The following is a 22,494-nucleotide window of genomic DNA, read 5'->3' as shown; positions in this document are numbered from 1 at the left end:
ATGTGAATACCCACAAATACAGCTGAATGAAACAGTGACCCTCCAGGGCCAAGGAAAAACACACAAGCGACGGTCACACACAGCACAAAGCACATATAGCACGTAGAAGATATATAGTCACACAAAAAAATATAATACAGGCTGAGCCCCTGAGCGTTATATCCTATTGACTGATGGTGTCTGATGTTATCGGCAGGAACAAGCCCACAGCAGTCTGATCATCACACACTAGTGTAACGGCAGATGAACTCCATCCAGCTTGTTTTCCACCGAGCAAATGCTGGAGGGCAGTACCAGTGGGAGGAGCCATCTCTCAACCCAGCATGGACGCTGCGCCACGCTGCCTCCAGCGTCTCCTCTCCTAGGCAGATCTAATAGGAGAGCCAGCGGCACGAAGCCCGTGTCTGCACCACAGCCGAGACCACACAGCTCCCCCGCCATTGGTCTCTCCAATGAAACGGTGAACCAGATTTGCAGTATTCCACATTACCAATATCCTCCATGGTCTTCCGATCCCAACAAAAACACCCAAGACAATCATTCGTACCGTTTGTTTGATCCTGCACCTTCTCTGACACCACACACAAAATGCTGGTAGAACACAGCAGGCTAGGCAGCATCTGTGTTCTACCAGCATTTTGTGTGTGTTGCTTGAATTTCCAGCATCTGCAGATTTCCTCGTGTTTGCCCTTCTGACACCTTTTCCTTTGGGTGGTTGAGGCAGGCTACAACACGTCCAACTCTCCGGCTATCCAGCAACCTGCTAGTGGGTTAGGCCTACAGAACTTGAAGTTCTTGATAACCAGCAATGTTTTCTGATGGCAAAAAAAGACATAAGAGGCGACCAATTACACCTTTGGTTGGACCCAGAGAGGCCACTGCTGGCATTCCTTAACCCTGGTCATTGTCACTGATAATAAACCTGAATCTGAAATGGTGAGAGGGAAGAGGTTTTATGGGAGCGGTGAAGAGGCATTTAGCAGGAATGTATAGAAGTAAGAGTGGACAAAGCCTGCCTGAAAACAGGCGAGGTGGCTCAATGCTTCTACTGGGACAAAGCGGCATTGTTTTAGTCAGTGTCTTAACAGAGCGCACGTATCAAAAATGAAAGGCTACTATCCAAATAATTAATTTTGCTTGCAAATTTGTTATCCTGCAGGTACACCTTATGCCCCAGTAGCAAAGAAGATCTGTTTTGACAGGCATTTTCAAGTCAGCGTTGGTCAGAGCTTGAGAAGTACACAAAAGTTTCAGGGCATGGCACTGCCTTGTAATAAATGATTTCAAAGTCAGGCGACTAATTTGAAGCAACAATTACTAAAGGTGAAAAGAGAGAGAGGAAACTAGTTCTGCTGCTTATGTGCATGTATGTCAGACTTCTGAATTGAATAATATTAATGGAGTTTGGTCTTCTGGTATGTGGGGATATCCATGTTCAACATTTATAAACCATGGACTGGGGAAGATTGTCATGAAGAACAGACGAGGAGGGCAGAGTGAAAGGTGGCTCTGTGCTCCTCCGCCACATTCTTGTGACAAAGCTGCATCGATTTTGGTCATTGGTTAACAGGGAGCAAGTAGCAAAAATGAGAGGATACTTTCATAATATTTTAAGTTTAATTTTGCGTGCAGATTTGTAATCCTCCTGCAGGTAGGGGCTATCCACCGGTAACAAATGAGATTGGTTTTAACGGTCATTCACAGGTTATTTGAAAAACACACCGAAATTACAGGACAAGGCAAATAGACCTTCACAATCGTTAATAAATGGCATCAAAGGCACATGACTAATTTGAAAGAACAATTATTAAAGGTGAAGAGAGAAGGAAACTAGTTAGTTCTGCTGTTCCTTTGTATGTATGTCAGTCTTTTGAATTTAATAATATTAATGGAGTTTGTTCGTGTTTGGGGCTGTCCATGTTGTCTATGTACTGTATAAACAGGGAGAGCGCGCATTAAAGCGTCCCTCAGAGGTGCAACAGCGCCACCAAGTGACCAGAGATTTCCACTGCTTTATTGAAAGGATTCTTTTTGTCGGCCTTGTATATAAAGCTATGGTGCCTAAAGCCTGATTTATACACCTACGCTGCATCTATGTCGTAAGTACTGTGCACCTTATGCCATAGGGTGATGTGTACCTCCCCAAAAAAGTAACTCACGAGTCGTGGCGATGCTGACCGCAACAACTGTGATTGGTCTGCTTGGTAGTATCGCATTTCCTCCTACGCATTTCCGGTTGTTTCTTCTCCGTCATGTCTGTACACCGATGCGAGATAGATGAACCAAGTCGTCAAATCTACCTGCCGACATGCGAAAATGTTTGAAATGCATTTCCTCGTCCATGTCTCTCATGAAGAAACTCAACACAGTGGCATAGAAACCCCACCGCCAACTAGCGTTTTGGCGCACACCAACACATGCTCGCTACGGCGTAGAGCCGATGTAGCCCAGACATACAAGTATAAATCAGCCTTAAGACTTTTACATAGCACGGTATCTGTCAATGTGGAGCGGAGAGTCAGTCTGTAAATCTGGCGGGAACAAAGGATGTTGAGAAAGGTGAGGGTGGAGCGCCACGAGAGGGGTGTGGGACAGGTGGCAGAGAAGATGTGCTGGGGGTGGGGGGGTGGCACGGGTACAGGCACACTCAACCCTCAGACACCAGACAAGGTCATTTGATTCCAAACAATTGGTTTATTGATCATTATAGAGTGCTTTCCGCTCTCTCCCCCTCCCCTCTCCCTGCCCCCTTCCCACTCTCAGTCCACAATAGAGACCTGTATCAGGATCAGGTTTATCATCACTCGCATTTGTCATGAAATTTGTTTTTTTTTGCAGCAGAAATAAAGTGCGATACATAAAATTACTACAGTACTGTGCAAATGTGTTGGGCTCCCGAGGTGTACATAAAACTTTTACACCATGCTGTATTTTAAAAAATTAAATTTAAAAATTGTGCACGAAGAGAGCAAAAATAGTGAGGTATTGTTCATGGGTTCATTGTCCAATCAGAAATCTGATAGCGGAGAGGAAAAATCTGTTTCTAACACGTTCAGTGTGTGTCTTCAGGCTCCTGTACCTCTTCCCTGATGGTAGTAATGAGAAGATGGTACATTCTGGGTGGTGGGGCTCCCTAATGATAAATGCCGCATTTTTGAGCTTTGCCTTTTGATGATGTCCTCACTGGACATCACACAAAGATGTTTGAACTTATTCGTTAGAACCTCAGAATATCACGACAAGAGAACAGAGGAGATCACACTGATGCCCTGGCTACAATCCTTCTCAAACAGTTACCACTTCCAAAAAATTATCTGGCCATTCATCTTTTTGCTGCCTGTGGAACCAGCTGTGCAGAGGTTGTCTACAAACATTCCCCACGTTACAACAGGGACTGAAGTTCAAAAGTTCTCTTTACTCTGGTGCCATGAAAGTACTATATATTACAATTTCTTTTAATAATTCATTCAACTTGGCTGTTCCATGTTGGAGAGATACTTCAGAGGAAGCACTGAGACCATAAGCCGTAGGAGCAAAATTAAGCCACTCATCCCATTGAGTCTGCTCCGCCACGGCTGATTTGAGCCATTTATTTGTTCATTATGTGTGGCGTTATATAACAAGGGTGATCATGGTCTTTTCATGACGATGATTACTCTTGGCCAATTTCTCTGCCATACTATATTTTTGTATGCTTCTATCAAATCTCCCCTCACTCTCCTATGCTCTTGGGAATTAAATTCTAACCTTTTCCTCAAGTTCCAGCAACAACTTTGTAAATTTTTCCTGTACTCTTTCAACCTAATTGATATCTTAATATTGTTCCTCTCTGAAACAAATCTTAATGCTGATGAGACTAGTGTGTGGTATCATCGTCTTCCAGAATTAATATTCGCTCATTCATTATGTGCCGTGTTGCATGACATGGGTGATCATGCTCTTTCCATGACTATGATTGTTCTTGGCAAACTTTTTCTACAGACATGGTTTGCCATTGCCTTCTTCTGGGCAGTGTCCTTACAAGACGGGTGACCCCAGCCATTATCAATAATCTTCAGAGATTGTCTACCTGGCGTCAGTGGTCACATAACCAGGACTTGTGATATGCACCAGCTGCTCATACGACCACCCAGCACCCCCGCTCCCATAGCTTCAAGTGACCCTGATCGGGTGGGGGGCTAAGCAGGTATTACATCTTGCCCAAGGGTGACCTGCAGGCTAGCGGAGGGAAGGAGCACCTTACACCTCCTTTGGTAGAGACGTATCTCCACCCCCACTGAGTCATTGATCTGACCATTGGGAGGTTTAGTTTAATTTAATTCAAGTTTAATTCTCATTCAACCATAAGTGAATACTCAAGAATACAGCCGAACGAGACAGCGTTACTCCGGGGTCGTGCACACAGGACAAAGCATGCCCAAGATTGCAAGCACAAATAGTATTACAAACATGCTGTAAAAGAGCCCCAGAACTCGCGCCATGAGTCCAGTTGAGCCTGTCTCTCGCTGCGGGGAACGCTGGGTGGGGGGGGGCAGCACTGACTCCAGCCTGAATACTGTGCCACACCACCTTTATCTAGTAACTTCCTGCTGTTGACCTTGCTCCCACAGGCCTGCAATGACCTGCTATCCCTGCTGACCTTCTTGAGTAAAGACTACCCTGCCACCGTTAGTATCACCGTTGTGGCACAGGAGCGTAGTGGTTAGCACAACGTTTTACAGTGACCCAGGTTCAATTGCCACTCTGCCTGTAAGGAATTTGTACGTTCTTCCTGTGACTGCGTGGGTTTCCTCCAGGTGCTCCGGTTTCCTCCCACAGTCCAAAGGTGTGTCGGTGGGTAGGTTAATTGTAAATTGTCCCTTGGGGTGAAATTGGGGGACTTCAGGGTAGTATGACTCAAAGGGCCAGAAGAGCCTCTTCCACACTGCATCCCGATAAAAATAAATGTCCTTCCATCTCATTAGATAGATAGATAGATACTTTATTCATCCCCATGGGGAAATTCAACATTTTTTCCAATGTCCCATACACTTATTGTAGCAAAACTAATTACATACAATACTTAACTCAGTAAAAATATGATATGCATCTAAATCACCATCTCAAAAAGCATTAATAATAGCTTTTAAAAAGTTCTTAAGTAGTTTACTTAAATACATTGAGTCCTAACCCCGGCACTTTAACATATCTTACTCCTGGCGGTTGAATTGTAAAGCCGAATGGCATTGGGGAGTATTGATCTCTTCATCCTGTCTGAGGAGCATTGCATCGATAGCAACCTGTCGCTGAAACTGCTTCTCTGTCTCTGGATGGTGCTATGTAGAGGATATTCAGGGTTTTCCATAATTGACCGTAGCCAATGGATGAAAAAAAAGGAACAAATTGTGCAAACAGCAAAAAGTGAGTGAACAACACAGTGTCAGACATCAAACCAGTAGTATTCATCTTTCTTTCTTTAGCAATCTTTTTATTAATTAAAAAAAGTACATGTATATAAACAAGAGGAGAATTAGCTCAAATATATCGATAACAATTCATATAAAAGGTAAAATAAACATTATCAGGATTATTCCTCGTATTAATCTAATAGTATATGATAAAAAAATTAGATAAACAATTTTCCTCTTATCATTCCATGAAAAGAAGAAAAAAGATAAAGAAACATTTATAATTTTTATATACACAAAAAAATCCCCACTAAACAAAAAAAAGAGAGAGAGAAAAAAAGGGACTGGGCAGCCCAGAGTAAAAGCAAGAAAAAAGAGAAACTTTCTGATCAAATCCAAAGTTTTGAGAAAGTAACTGGAAGAACAATAAATCGAACCATATGAAAATATTGAATAAAAGGTCGCCAGGTTTCTTCAAATTTAAAGGTTGTATCAAATGTCCGACTTCTTATTTTCTCTAAACTTAGACAGGGCATAATGGAGGTGAGGCAATGAAGAACAGTAGGAGGATATTAGTTCCATTCAGCGCCTTATCGCTAGCCACTGCAGGCCGCAGAGCCCTTCTTCACTGAAGCGCCCCTGTCCACATCGGCCGCTCTTACCAAACTGCTGTAAAACAGCGAAGAAGAGTAACCAGAATCCAGGAACGCGTGCAACATGAGCTGTCAGCAGGACGTCGCCGTTGTCCACTGGCACCATCTGGACTATACTTTTGGATTCAGTGTTCCACGTTGCCTTGAATCCCATGCACTGGAAGCTTCTGAACCGGTTTCCCTTGTCAAAGACCTTACAGCACTTTCCTCATTAATACATTTTGTTGTACACTTCAAAAAAAATCAATCAAATTGGTCAGACAGAATCTTCTCCTCTCAGAATCTCACTACCTTTGATCAATCGAAGTGTAGATTAATCCTGTCTCTCAGATTTTTTTCTTATAACTTCCCCAGCATAGCCCTGTATTTATCCCTGCTGCTATTAAATAAAGGTGCCACTTTTGCTGTCCCCCAGTCACCTTGCATGTTACCTGTGGCCAGAAAAGATTTAAAAATTCAGATCCCTCTCTCTGTCGCTGTTGATGCCTGTCGGTCCCCGAGTTGGGGGGGGGGGGGGGGGGCTTGGTCAAGCGATGTCATTGGAAGAGCGAGTCGTAGATCTGTCCTCATTGTTGCAGGAGTGACTTCCTGAGCTCACTGCTGCCCGTCTGAGATACTGAAGAGCGAGGTTATGGGCTGTAGTTTTTTAAAGGTCTCTTTGGGGCTTTTGTTATTGCTCTCACGGTGGGGGGGGGGGGGGTGGGGGTCGATTCTTCCGGCACAAATGCGGGGGGGAGGGGAGGTTCAGTGCCCCTGTTTTTGTGATGGGAGGGGGAGGGTCGCTTTGGGGTTCTGATGTTTTTATCACTCATTCTTTAGGGATTCTTGTTTTGTGCATGTCTGTGAAGAGTACAAATTTCAGGTTGTTCACTGTATACTTCCTCTGATATTAAGTTGAACCGTTTGAACCATTTGAAAACTTTTTGTTCAGCCCACAGCAATTTCCTTCCTTGTCTCCCAGAGTAGCCAGGATATATCACATCAGGCATGAAGGACTTTTAAACACAAGAGATTCTGCAGATGCTGGAAATCCAAAGCAACACACAAAATGCTGGAGAAACATGACAAAGGAGCAGAAGTCGGCCATTCAGCCCATTGAGTCTGCTCCACCATTTTATCATGAGCTGATCCATTCTCCCATTTAGTCCCACTCCCCCACCTTCTCACCATAACCTTTGATGCCCTGGCTCCTCAGATACCTATCAATCTCTGCCTTAAATGCACCCAATGACTTGGCCTCCACTGCCGCCCATGGCAACAAATTCCACAGATTCACCACCCTCTGGCTAAAAAAGTTTCTTTGCCTCTCTGTTCTGAATGGACACCCTTCAATCCTTAAGTCATGTTCTCTCGTACTAGACTCCCCCACCATGGGAAACAACTTTGCCACATCCACTCTGTCCATGCCTTTCAACATTCAAATGTTTCTATGAGGTCCCCCCTCATTCTTCTGAACTCCAAGGAGTACAGTCCAAGAGCAGTCAAACGTTCCTCATATGTTAACCCTCTCATTCCCAGAATCATTCTAGTGAATCTTCTCTGAACTCTCTCCAATCTCAGCATTGGAGCCTTTCTTAAATAAGGAGCCCAAAACTGCACACAGTATTCCAAGCGAGGTCTTACCAGTGCCTTATAGAGCCTCAACATCACATCCTTGCTCCTATACTCTATTTGTCTAGAAATGAATGCCAATATTACATTCACCTTCTTCACCACCGACTCAACCTGGAGGTTAACCTTAAGGGTATCCTGCACGAGGACTCCCAAGTCCCGTTGCATCTCAGAACTTTGAATTCTCTCCCCATTTAAATAATAGTCTGCCCATTTATTTCTTCTACCAAAGTGCATGACCGTACACTTTCCAACATTGCATTTCATGTTACTGTACTTTATGAAACCCTGCAGGTCAGGCAGTATCTATGGAAATGAACAAACAGTCAACATTTTGGGTTGAAACCCTTCTTCGAGACTGGAGAGGAGGGTAGAGGATGCCAGAATTAAAAGGTGGGGGAGGGGAAGGAGGCTAATTAGAAGGTGAGTGGTGAAGCCAGGTGAGTGAGAAAGATAAAAGGTTGGAGAGGAAGGAATTTGATGGGAGAGGAGAGTGGATCAGAGGAAAAAGGGAAGGAGGAAGGGACCCAGTGGGAGGTGGTAGGCAGGTGAGAAGAGGTAAGAGGCCAGACTGGGAAATAAAAAAGAAAAGGGTTGGGAGGGAATTTTTTGTTACCGGAAGGAGAAATTGATATTCATGCCATCAGGTTGGAGGGTACCCAGGTGGAATATAAGGTGTTGTTCCTCCGGTCTGAGAGTGGCCTCTTCCTGGCACACGATGAGGCCATGGTCCAACATGCTGGAAGGGGATTGAGAATCAGAATTAAAATATTTAGCCACTGGGAGGTTCCACTTTTGGTGGATAGAGCAGAGGTGCTTGCTCTAGAGCTGTCTGATCTTTAACACGTTATAGAATTCTGACTCCCACTCTTGTGTTCTCCCTGCACAATATCATGCTACTTAACAAATACCTCTGAGAAATATTCATTCAAGAATATTTTTCACCCATGTCCTCTGGCATTGTAGTGTTGCCACAAATCAATAAATATGTTGTCATGAGAGTCCGTGTGCAGGATTCCTTAAAGGCTAACTTGCAGGTTGAGTCGGTGGTGAGGAAGCCAAATGCAATGTTAGCATTCGTTTCAAGAGGACAAGAATATAAGAGCAAAGGTGTAATGTTGAGGCATTGGTCAGACCGCACTTGGCGTATTGTAAGCAGTTTTGGGCCCCTTATCTAAGAAAGGGTGTGCTGGTATCGGAGAAGGTCTTCCCAGGAATGAAAAGGATAACATATGATGAGCGTTTGATGGCTCTGAACTTGTACATGGTGGAGTTTAGAAAAGGGGGGAGCTGGGGGTAATCTCATTGAAACCTACCAAGTATTGAAAGGCCTAGATAGAGTGGGTGTTGAGAAGGTGTTTCCTATTGTGGTGAAGACTAGAGCCAGAGGGCACAGCCTTAGAATAGTGGGCCAGTGCTGTAGAACAGAGACCAGGAGGAATTTCTTTAGTCAGAGGGTGGTGGACCTTTGCTCCAGACAGCTGTGGAGACCATGTCATTGGGTATATTTAAAGCAGAGGTTGTTAGGTTTTTGATTGTGTAACCTTCAGGTTACATTGGCTGCGTAAATCTAGGGAAGATGATCTCTGGCCCCACCAAATGTGTGAAATTGAGGTGCACAACCTCCTGATGTGTGGATGCTGCGCGATGTGTTACAAATCAGTACCACGAAATAACAGACAGTACACTGCATGCAATTAAGCGATTTAGCTTTGTTATTCTTAATTTGTCTAAAGGGTTAGTAAAGAAAAACAAAAAGAAAAGGGCCCATTTTAATGAAACGGTCTAATATGCACAAGTTGGAGCTCATGGTTTCCCTTACGTTGATCCTCCATCGATTTCCCCGGGCTTCGTCCACTCCAAGTCCCCTCCTTTCTGGTGTCTACGACCTCTCCTTTCTGATATCTTCTCTCTCCATCTCTCGCCAAACAAAAGCCCCAGATCATCTCGTCCTCAGGCACGCAACAAGAAAAGAACACTCCCCTCATTGGACATCTCACATTCCAAAGCCCCGTTATCTCTAGCCATAACCCAAACACTGCTGCTACAGAAAAACCATTACATTAGCAGTGCTTCAACAGAAAGACCATTGCAATAGCAATGAAACCTTTCTCAGGGCATTACAATTAGTAAGGGTGTCAAATGTTACTGGGAGAAGGCAGGAGAATGGAGTTGAGTGGGATAATAAATCAGCCATGATGGAATGGCAGAGCAGAGTAAATGGGCCAATTGGTCTAATTCTGCTTCTATGTCTCATTGCCTTCTTGTCTTCTAGTCTTATGGGGGCATATATCAGTGATAGAAAACCTGTTTCTGATCCTGGATAGTCCATTGGTCCTTAATGGGTCCTTCTGTTGCCCTGGTTACTCTTCTGCACTTAAAATGAAATGATTTGGGAGTTTCAGTGACCTTGTCCAATGTACCTCCCTGTTTACTCTTTCTAAGCATCAGCCTACAATTTGTCGACCCATGAAGCTCTTCCTCCCCTCATTTTCAGTTCTCATCATCATTTACTGTATAACAAACTGGCACTTTATGGACTAAGTTTCTAATTTCAATATTAATAACTATGGTGGGGGGAATAAACAGTCAATGATTCTGGCTGAGACCCTTTATCTAAAAGGAAGGGGGCAAAAGCCAGTATAAGAAGGTGGAGGTAGTTGTCATCTGTCACCTCCCATCATCGTATTCTCTTCCTTTCCTGTCCTGCTGTAGGGTCAGGCCCTGAAACGTGTGGATCAGTGATCAGTGATCTGTCCAATGAGACTGTGATCGTACCCCTGACGTGTGGATCAGTGATCAGTGATCTGTCCAATGAGACTGTGATCGTACCCCGATGTGTGGATCAGTGATCAGTGATCTGTCCAATGAGACTATGATCGTACCCCTGACGTGTGGATCAGTGATCAGTGATCTTTCCAATGAGACTGTGATCGTACCCCGATGTGTGGATCAGTGATCAGTGATCTGTCCAATGAGACTGTGATCGTACCCCTGACGTGTGGATCAGTGATCAGTGATCTGTCCAATGAGACTATGATCGTACCCCGATGTGTGGATCAGTGATCAGTGATCTGTCCAATGAGACTGTGATCGTACCCCTGACGTGTGGATCAGTGATCAGTGATCTGTCCAATGAGACTGTGATCGTACCCCTGACGTGTGGATCAGTGATCTGTCCAATGAGACTGTGATCGTACCCCTGACGTTTGGATCAGTGATCAGTGATCTGTCCAATGAGACTGTGATCGTACCCCTGACGTGTGGATCAGTGATCAGTGATCTGTCCAATGAGACTGTGATCGTACCCCGATGTGTGGATCAGTGATCTGTTCAATGAGACTCTGATCGTACCCCTGACGTGTGGATCAGTGATCAGTGATCTGTCCAATGAGACTGTGATCGTACCCCTGACGTGTGGATCAGTGATCAGTGATCTGTCCAATGAGACTGTGATCGTACCCCGATGTGTGGATCAGTGATCTGTTCAATGAGACTCTGATCGTACCCCTGACGTGTGGATCAGTGATCAGTGATCTGTCCAATGAGACTGTGATCGTACCCCTGACGTGTGGATCAGTGATCAGTGATCTGTCCAATGAGACTGTGATCGTACCCCTGACGTGTGGATCAGTGATCTGTCCAATGAGACTGTGATCGTACCCCTGACGTGTGGATCAGTGATCAGTGATCTGTCCAATGAGACTGTGATCGTACCCCTGACGTGTGGATCAGTGATCAGTGATCTGTCCAATGAGACTGTGATCGTACCCCGATGTGTGGATCAGTGATCTGTTCAATGAGACTCTGATCGTACCCCTGACGTGTGGATCAGTGATCAGTGATCTGTCCAATGAGACTGTGATCGTACCCCTGACGTGTGGATCAGTGATCAGTGATCTGTCCAATGAGACTGTGATCGTACCCCGATGTGTGGATCAGTGATCTGTTCAATGAGACTCTGATCGTACCCCTGACGTGTGGATCAGTGATCAGTGATCTGTCCAATGAGACTGTGATCGTACCCCTGACGTGTGGATCAGTGATCAGTGATCTGTCCAATGAGACTGTGATCGTACCCCGATGTGTGGATCAGTGATCTGTTCAATGAGACTCTGATCGTACCCCTGACGTGTGGATCAGTGATCAGTGATCTGTCCAATGAGACTGTGATCGTACCCCTGACGTGTGGATCAGTGATCAGTGATCTGTTTTCTTTCCTGCATTTCAGAGCTCAGTGAAGGTGAATCAGATCAGCCTGGATGAAAGTGGAGAATATATTGGGATTTGTTCAGACGATGGCAAGGTAAGAGTTGCTATAGTCACTTTTTCCTGTCTCACCCATTTTTGCATACAACTTTTTGTCTTGTTTTTCTTTGCTCCATGAATGAATTCCTCCCTATAAATGCATCAATCAATAAAATAGGAAGATCTGATGAAGGTTTGGAAGATGATTAGAAGTGTTTCACAGGGTTGAAGAGTCTAATACCAGAGGGTGAGAAGGAATAGGTTCAGAAGGGATGTGAGGTGTGGGTTTTTACTCAGAGAGTGGTGGATGCTTGGACGGTGGTAGTGGCAAATAGATGTTTGAATAGGCACATGGACGTAAGGAAGGTGGAGGGGTCTGAACATTGTGTGGGTAGGAGGGATTAGTTTTTAGGGTTTTTAATTTACTTTTTAGCTGGTTCAGCACAACACTGTGGGCTGAATGGCCTGTTCTTGTGCTGTACTGTTCTTGGTTCTGTAAAGGGTACAGAGCACCCTAGCTATGTACAGTGTATGTGCCTAAGTCTTTTGTACAGTACAGTACTGTAGATCTTCCAATTTAGACCATAAGACACAAGAGCAGAACTAGGCCATTCAGCCCATCGAGTCTGCTTCACCATTCCATCATGACTGATTCCCAATCCCACTCAATCACAGACATCTGCCTTCTTGCCATATGCTTTGATGCCCTGACCAATCAGGAAACTATCAGCTATGTATACCCATGAACTTGGCCTCCACCATAGTTTGTGGCAGAGCATTCCACAGATTCACTACTCTCTGGCTAAAAAAAAATCCTCTTTGCCTCTGTTTTAAAACGTCACCCCTCAATTTTCAGGCTGTGGCCTCTAGTTCTGGATACTCTCTCCACAGGAAACATCTTTTCCATGCCCACCCTATCTAGTCTTTTCGACATTCAATAGGTTTCAATGAAATCCACCTCCCCCCGCATTCTTCTGAATTCCAGTGAGTACAGGCCCAAAGCTGCTAGACATTCCTCCATTCCTCACATGTTAACCCCTTCATTCCTGGAATCTCATGAACCTCCTCTGGACTCTCTCTCATAACAACACATCCTTTCTGAGATATGGGGCCCGAAACCATTGACAATACTCCAAGTGCAGCCTGACTGGTGTCTTATAAAGGCTCAGCATTATCTCCTTGCTTTTTTATTCTATTCCTCATGAAATAAATGCCAACATTGCATTTGCCTTCTTTAACACAGATTCAACCTGTAAATTAACCTTCTGGGAGTCTTGCACGAGGACTCCTAAGTCCCTCTGCACCTCCGATGTTTGAACCTTCTCCCCATTTAGATAATAGTCCACACTATTGTTCCTTTTACCAAAATGCATTATCATACATTTCCCAACACTGTATTCCATCTGCCACTTTTTTGCCCATTCTTCTAATTTAAGATCATAAGTCATAGGAGCAGAATTAGGCCATTTGGTCCATCAAGTCTGCTCCGCCATTTAATCACGGCTGATCCTCAACCCCACTTCGCAGCCTTCTCCCCGTAAACTTTGATGTCACATCCAGTCAGGAACCTATCAATTTCTGCCTTAAATACACCCAACGACCTGGCCTCCACAGCTGCATGCGGCCACAAATTCACCACCCTTTGGCTAAAGAAAGTTCTCTGCATCTCTGTTTTGAATAGATGCTCCTCTATCCTGAGGCTGAGCCCTCTTGTCCTAGACTCTCCCACCGTGGGAAACATCCTTTCCACATCTACTCTGTCTAGGCCTTTCAACATTCAAAAGGTTTCAGTGAGATTCCCCCCCTCATCCTTCTGAATTCCAGCAAGTACAAACCCAGAACCATCAAATGTTCCTCATATGATAATCTTTTCATTCCTGGACTCATCCTTGTGAACCTCCTCTGGACCCTCTCCAATGCCAGCACATCTCTTCTAAGATGAGGAGCCCAAAGCTGTTCACAATACTCAAGGTGAGGCCTCACCAGTGCCTTATAAAGCCTCAGCATCATATCCTTGCTCTTGTATTCTAGACTTCTTAAAATGAATGCTAACATTGCATTTGCCTTCCTCACCACCGACTCAACCTGCAAGTTAACCTTTGTCTAAGCCCTGCTGCAATCGCATTGCTTCCTCAGCACTACCTACCCCTCGACTTATCTTTGTATCATCCGCAATCTTTGCCCCAAAGCCATCAGTTCCATTATCCAAATCATTGACAAATGATGTGAAAAGTAGCAGTCCCAATACTGACCCCTGAGGAACACCAGTAGTCACTGGCACCCAACCAGACAAGGCCCCTTACGTTATTTGTCAACATGGAGTGGAGAGTGAGTTTATAAATCCGGCAGGAGCAACGAATGTTGGGAATTACAAAGGTGGACCACGGTGGGATGGATGTGGACAGTTGGCAGAGGAGTGCTGGTGCGGTGGGGGCGGATCGCTGCAGGTGCAGATGCCCCCAGCCAGAGACACCAGGCAAGGACATCTAATTTCAGGCAACTGGCTGATTGATCATTACAGAATGTCTCTCTGGTGCTTCCCTCTCCCTCCCCTCTCCCTCCCTTCTCCCCTCCCCTTCTCCCAACCATGATTCCCCTCTCCCTACCCCCTTCTCACTCTTAGTCCACAATAGAGTCCCATATCGGAATCAGGGTTATCATCACTCACATATGTCATGAACTTAGTTTTTGTTTTTGCAGCAGTAGTAGAGTGCAATGCATTATGACAGTACTGTACAAAAATCTTAGGCCCCCTAATTATAGTGTGCGTGTATCTACAAAACTAGGGTGTCTAAGGATTATGCATAGTACTGTATACGGTAAACAACACTCAGAAAATGCTGAGAAACTCAGCAGGTCAGGCAGCCTCTGTGGAGGTGAATAAACGGTCGATATTTTGGGCCAAGACCTTCATCGGGACCGGGAAAGACAGTAGGAAAGGTGTTGGACTAAAGAGGTGTGGGAGGGGAAGGAGGACAATCTCGAAGGTGATGGGTGAGGCTAAGTGGATGGGAAAGATAGAGGCCTGGAGAAAAAGGAATCTGGTAGGACAGAGGAGTAGACCGTAGGAAAAAGAAGGAAGGGCGCCAGGGGAGGGGATAGCTGAGGAGAGGAGGTAAGAGGCCAGAGGGAAAGAAAAGCATTATCAGAAGGAGAAATCGATGTGCATGCCATTAAGTTGGAGGCATGAAGATCAATCTGGCTTCACTGTTTGTACTTCAATGCCCTGTTGTAATCAATTGATCTGTGCAAACGTTGTGCAAGATGAGATTTTCACTGTATCTCCACACATGTTCAAAGTTCAAAATAAATTAATTATCAAAATACGTACACTCAATGGCCATTTTATTAGGTACAGGAGATTCAGGGGGCACACATACTGAGTGTATGTTCATGGTCCTCTGCTACTGCAGCCTATCCTCTTCAAGGTAATCGTTCAAGTTCAAGTTTAGTTATACACATGAACACAGCCAAAGGAAACAGCATTGCTCTGGGGCCGAGGTGTAAAACACATTACCAACAGTCAGACACAGCACTTTTAGTCATGATTGGAAGAAAAACGTGCAGTCACAAACACAACATAGATAGTCCACATCCCTGAGTGCTTTGGCCTGTAGATAGAAGGTGCAGCTGAATTGCAGATGAATACAGTTCAGCTTATCTTCCACTGAGTGAACAGTGGAATGCAGCACCGTACAGGAGAGGCCAGCTCCCAGCCCAGCACGGAAGCCAACTGTGGCAGGGCTTGAATGCCATCACCTCCTACAAACTGAAACAAAGCAACAAGGTTTCGCTCCCAGGTGAGCTCAATGTCTTTATGATCGCTTTGCCCATCAAAACAAGGCCCCACCTTCAAGAATTCCTACAGCCATCAATGAGCCTGATTTCAGTCTCTGAGGCATTTGGCCCAGAATGGGTACCTGGCCTGTGCTGATCAACTGGCTGGAGTGTTCACTGAGATCTTTAACCTCTCGCTTTGGCAGTCTGAGGTACCCACCTCTAATTCAAGTAGACTTCCGTAATACTGGTGCCTAAGAAGAATGGGGTAGCCTGCCATCGCCTCCCTCTTCAAGTCCATGTTGCAGCAAGTGAACCACACAGTGGAGAAGATCGTTGGCTGTCGGCAACTGACGTTAAAAGACCTGTTCATCACCAGAGTGAAGATAAGAGCTGAAAAAATTATTACTGACTCCACCCACCCTAGCAGTCGCCTGGGATAGATCATCCATCCCACTGCCCGCAATTTACCCTGTCCTTCCTCACGGTCTCACTACACACTGCATCGACACGTATACCAACTGCCCCATCCTCAGCCCTATCACTCCACTCCCATCCCCCTGCAAAATTAGTTCAAACTCTTCCCAACAGCTCTAGCAAACTTGCCTGCAACGATATTGGTCCCCCTCGGGTTCAGATGCAACCAGTCCTTTTTGTACAGGTCATACCTTCCCCAGAAATGATCCCAGTGATCCAGAAATCTGAAACCTTGTCCCCTGCACCATTTCCTCAGCCACTCATCCATCTGTACTATCATCCAATTCCTGCCCTGACGAGCACATGGCACTGGGAGTAATCCAGAGATTATTTCCATGGAGGTTCGGCTCTTTGGCCTCTTCCTTAGCTTCCTATACTCATTGCACAGGACCTCTTCCCCATTTCTATCTATGTCAGCGATGCCAATTTGCACCAATACCTCTGGCTGTTCACCGTCCCTCGAGAATCATCTGCAGCTGCTCTGAGGTATACAGCAACCCAGCACCTGGGAGGCAACACGCTATCCACAGGAGGAGCATTCTGCTGCCAGAACTACCATCCTGCCTACTCTTGTTGTACGTCCAACTTCTCAGACTCAGGTTCTAGCCTGTGCCTGATCTTGCCAAAACCTGCTGAACCGAAGCCTGACAACATCAACTCCCGCAGTGGCTGCTTCCACTTCTTTTTATTGGCCCTTAGTAAGTAACTACTAAACCAAGCAATCTTCCACTCTGTAGACAAATCCCGCCAGGCTCTGCTTGCCTTTTAAAACTGGCGTGTAAAATCCACAAGGAACTGTCTCCAACTCATTCCAAGATCTTCCACTCTGCAAATTAGTTGTATCACTGGCTGATATGGAAGCACCAATGCCCTTGAACGTAAATGCCTCAAAAAGTAGTGGATACAGCCCAGTCCATCGCAGGCAAAGCCCTCCCCGCTACTGAGCACAACTTCACAGGGCACTGTCGCAGGAAAGCAGCATCCATCATCAAGGACCCTCACCACCCAGGCCAGGTTCTCTTCTTGCTGTTGCCATCAGGAAGAAGGTACAGAAGCCTCAGGACTCACACCACCAGATTCAGGAACCATTATTACCCCTTCAACTAGCAGGCTCTTGAACTAGAGGGGGTAACTGCACTCAACTTCACTTGGTTATTCACTGAAATGTTCCCATAATCTATGGACTCACATTCAAGGATTCTACATTTCACTCTTGAAATTTAATGCTTATTTACTTATTACTTTTTCCTTTCTTTTTGTATTTGCATAGTTTGTTGTCTTTCGCACATTGAGTGTTTCTCAGTCCGGTGCTTCGTATCTGCAAACTTTGCGGTGATTTGCCCCGCTAATATGATGAATTGGGTACCAAGGCTTTGGGCCTATGCTGAGCTGCTCTGGGGATTCCGAATTAAAGACTCAGTTTGGTTTCATGTCCAATCCTCATTCCCATTCTGATCAATATATTCCTCTTCTGACAGAATGAAGCCACCCTCAGGGTGGAGGAGCAACACCTTGTGTACATTGATTTCTCCTTCCAGTAATTTTTTTCCCTTCAATTCTCTTTTCTTCAGTTCCACACTCTGCATCTCGCCTTTTTACCTCTTCTCCCCCTGAAGCCCCTCCACCTTCCCTTTTCCCATGGTCCACTCACCTTGCCTATCAGTTTCTTTCTTCTCCAGTCCTTTGCCTCTTCCACCTATCACCTCCCAGCTTCTTACTTCAGTCCCTCCTCCAGCCAGCTGGTCTCAGCTGCCACCCACCAGTGTGGCCTCCTTCCTCTCCCCCACCTTCTTCCCCCTTCCCAGTCTGGATGGAGTGTCTTGACCTGAAATGTTGACTGTTTATTCATTTCCATAGATCTGCCTGACCTGTTGAGCTCCCACAGCATCTTGTGTACAATTGTTGTATCTTCTGGCTTTGTGGTTTACCACAAATATTTCTTTAATCTGACATTAAAATGATGGAACAAATGCAACAAGATTTTGCTGTCAATCCAGTCATTAAGATCCGTATTCCATTGATAGATATTTCCTTCAAAGCACTCGGCTTATTGTATTTGCCAGCAGCCACTAACTTAATCATGTGTGTGCCTGCTGCATTGACACTTGCCCATATTGTAATATGAATCCTGTTTTTTTTTGGGTTTTTTTTTATTGATTTTTTATGCATTTTCTACAACACTACAAAAAAAACCCCAAGAACGAAATAGGAAATTAATACAGTGCAAGATAAACATACAATGGTAATATAATACAGAATATAATAATTGAAAAAGCACCCAAATTGAAGTCGTGTAAAGTTAGTATCCACCCCCACCCCCGCAAGAAAAAAAAACTCCAGACCAACCAGAGCAAAATGTAGGAAATATAAATCAGAACATTCAAACCCCCAAAACTGTAAATACAATTAAAAACAGAAGATAATAATGCCTACTACCAAAAAAAAAGCTGAAAGCAAGGGACTGAAAAAGAAACTTAGTCAAAAGGAAAGTTATGAAAATACTCAATAAAAGGTCCCCAGACCTTATGAAACTTTATGTCCGCATTAAGAATTGAGTAATGAATTTTTTCAAGATCAAACGTATGTCTGTCTCAGCCAAGAAACCAAAAAGAGCAATTAAAGGGTTAGGTTCTAAGTGGCAATTCAGAATACAGGATAAAGTTAAGAAAACATCCCTCCAAAATTTCTCTAGACTAGGACAGGTCCAGTACATATGAATGAGAGAAGCCTCGCCACTTTTGCATTTATCACAAAGAGGATTAATATTAGGATAAAATCGAGATAATTTAGATTTGGACATATGAGTCCTATGAACAATCTTAAACTGTAAAAGACAGTGGCGAGCACAAAGAGAAGTTGAGTTAACCGACGAGAATCGAGTCCCAAACCTCATCAGATAAAGGGATATTTAAGTCATGCTCCCAAGCCATTCTGATTTTATCCAAAGGGGCTCGCCATAAGGATACTAATTTATCACGAATAAAAGATATTAAACCTTTACACAATGGATTAATAGAAAGAAACAAGTCCATAGCATTTTTCTTGGGCATCTCAGGGAAGTTGGGTAATAAAGGATTAATTAAGTGTCTAATTTGGAGATATCTAAAGAAATGGGCATTAGGTAGATTAAACTTAGCAGAGAACTGTTGAAAAGATGCAAAACGATTATCAATGAAAAGATCTTCAAAATACCTAATGCCCTTTCTATACCAATCATAAAATGTTGAATCATGCATAGAAGGTAGAAAAAGATGATTATGTAAAATAGGACTAGAAAGGGAAAAACCATAGAAACCATAAAATTTCCTAAACTGGGCCCATATTCGCAGGGTATGTCTAACAAGAGGATTAACAATTAGTCTAGGCAAACTACTAGGGAGTGCAGAAATAAATAGATCCTTAGTGGAATTCAGCTCCATTGCTACCCATTTAGGGCGGTCAGACTGGCTATGGAAAAAAGACCAGAAGATAAGACAACGAATGTTAGCTGCCCAGTAGTATAGACGGAAATTAGGTAAGGCCATGCCGCCCTCTTTTTTAGATTTTTGAAGGTAAGTTTTGTTAATTCTGGAACGCTTACCCTTCCACAGACAGGACAAAATAATAGAGTCTAAGGAATCAAAAAAGGTTTTAGAAATAAAAATTGGAATAGATTGAAATAAGTATAAAAATTTAGGGAGAACATACATTTTAATAACATTAACACGACCTACCAAGGACACAGATAAAGGTGACCATTGTGACAAACTCTGTTTTGCAGAGTACAAAAGATAAGCAAAATTTTCACGAAAAAGATCCTTAAAATTCCTTGTAACTGTAATACCAAGATAGGTAAATTGATTATCAACTACTTTAAAGGGGAGGTCACAAAATACTAATACTTGTGCTTCTTTATTAATTGGAAAAAGTTCACTCTTATGTAAATTAAGTTTATAGCCAGAGAGCTGGTTAAATTGATCAAGAAGTGAAAACATTGGAGGTAAGGATGTGGACAGATTTGAAAGAAAAGGTAATAGATCATCAGCGTAAAGAGAAACTTTATGCTCAACACCCCCCCCCCCCCCCAGATCCCCGTCAATTCAGGACAACTTCGAAATGCAGTCGCCAGAGGCTCTACAGCCAAATCAAAAAGAAAGGGACTTAAGGGGCATCCTTGACGGGTGCCATGTTTAAGGTTAAACAACTGGGATTGCTGAGAATTAGTCAAAACAGAGGCGGTAGGACATAGATATAGTAATTTGATCCAAAAAATAAAACTTTGACCGAGGTCAAATTTTTCTAAAACCGCAAAGAGGTAGTTCCACTCTATACGATCGAACACTTTCTCCGCATCGAGAGAGATAACGCGTGAAGGTGAGTATAAAATATTAAATAAATGCCGTATGTTAAAAAAGGGAAGACAATTTTTAATAAAACCAGTTTGATCATCAGAAATAATAGAGGGTATAACAGTTTCTAATCTATGAGCCAAGACTTTAGCCAAAATTTTAACATCAACATTAAGCAAAGAAATCGGCCTGTAAGAGGAGCACTCTGTTGGATCTTTGCCCTTTTAAAATAAAATAATAATACATGCCTCATTAAATGATGGTGGCAATTTACCATAATTAAACGAATCAGATAGTACTGAGAGTAACTGAGGTGAAAGAAGTGAAGAGAATGATTTATAAAATTCTATGGGGAACCCATCAGGACCAGGAGATTTACCTGACGACAGTGCAGAAATTGCAAAAGATACTTCTTCTAATGATATAGGCTCATTAAGTTTTGCTTTAGAATCAGATGAAATCGAAGGGATATTCAAGCTATTTAAAAAAAGGTCAACAGAAATATTCTCATTCAGGAATTCGGAGGAATAAAGCCGAGAATAAAAATTCTTAAATAAGTCATTAATTTCTGAGTGATTTGATGTAATATCCCCGTTCTCCTTCCGGATCTTTGTAATATGTTGTTTAGCTTTAGAACTTCTCAACTGATTAACTAGGAACTTGCCAGATTTATCACCATGAATATAAAAGCGTCTCTTACTTTCAAGAAGTTGACGTTCAACTGGTTGAGTAGAAAGAAGGTCAAATTTAGTTTGGAGTTCTACACGCTTCTTATATAATTCAGGGTTTTTAGTCTGAGCATATAATTGATCTAATTCTTTAATCTGATTAATCAGGTCTAATCGCTCTGAATGGGACTTTCTATTAAGATTCACTGTATATGAAATTTTTTGACCCCTCAAATATGCTTTCATAGCATCCTAGACAATCTGGGATGAAATTTCAGATGACGTATTAGTGTTTAGGAAAAAAAGTTATCTGGTCCTTAATAAACTTTACAAAATCATCATCCGATAATAAAGTCAGGTTAAAGCGCCAATGTTTATTCCTTTGAGGGAGACCAGGAAAATTTAGAGACAAAGTGACTGGGGCATGATCAGAGATCAGTATACTCTGATAGTCACAAGAATGAACAAATGAAATAAGTTGATTATCAATTAAGAAATAGTCAATTCTAGTAAAGGTATGATGAACATGTGAAAAAAAGGAATAATCTCTCTCAGTAGGATGAAGGAAACGCCATATATCAGAGATACCATAGTTAGAAAGAAAAGAGAGAATAGCTAAAGCAGATTTAGTAGGTAATCTAGTAACAGGGGACGATCGATCCAAAGTTGGGTCTAACCAGCAGTTAAAGTTGCCACCCAATATAAGAGAATATAGGTTCAGATCTGGTGATGAGGAAAAAAAGCGTTCAAAAAAATTAACATCGTCAGAATTGGGAGCATACAGGTTAGCTAGTACTACCTTAGTATTATATAATTTACCAGAAACAATAATAAAACGGCCATTTGTGTCAGATATCTTACTATGGAGTTCAAAAGGAACATTTGAGTTAATAAGAATGGAAACCCCCCCTAGCTTTGGCCGGGAAGGTTGAATGAAAATGTTGACCCACCCACTTTGACATAAGCCGAGAATTATCAAAACTACGAATATGAGTTTCTTGGAGGAAAGCAATGTCAGCTTTAAGTAGCTTTAAGTTGAATCCTGTTTTAAGTCAAATACTTTTTTTTGCAGGTGTATTCTTAATTCGGGGTGGTGGGATGGAGATGTATCTCTACCAAACGTTGTGCAAGGTGCTCCTTCTCTCCGCTAGTCTGCGGGTCACCCTTGGGCAAGGTGTAGCACCTGCTTAGCCCCCCCCCCCCCAACTCCGATCAGGGTCACGGGACGCCGTGGGAGCAGGTGGTGGATGGTCATACGAGCAGCTGATGCATATCACATGTCCTGGTCATGTGACCAATGACACCAGAATTGATAATGGCTGGGCAACCCGTCTTGTAAAGACAC

The 22,494-nt window shown here is 43.5% G+C and overlaps 1 protein-coding gene across 2 annotated transcripts in view; it reads left to right on the top strand.

The window, feature by feature from the left end:
* The window catches only part of vps41 (VPS41 subunit of HOPS complex), a 228,384-nt gene that overhangs the window by 61,392 nt on the left and 144,498 nt on the right, over positions 1-22,494 (top strand). For both annotated transcript variants that reach the window (XM_073031609.1, XM_073031568.1), the window contains exon 5: positions 11,883-11,957. In XM_073031609.1, coding sequence (XP_072887710.1) covers positions 11,883-11,957 — 75 coding nt within the window. The remainder of the gene's footprint in view (positions 1-11,882; positions 11,958-22,494) is intronic.

The sequence above is a fragment of the Hemitrygon akajei genome, chromosome 1, assembly GCF_048418815.1.
Source record: "Hemitrygon akajei chromosome 1, sHemAka1.3, whole genome shotgun sequence".
Taxonomy (NCBI): Eukaryota; Metazoa; Chordata; class Chondrichthyes; order Myliobatiformes; family Dasyatidae; genus Hemitrygon; species Hemitrygon akajei.
The sequence above is the reverse complement of the archived record's forward strand: the minus strand, read 5'-3'. Positions and strand labels throughout refer to the sequence as shown.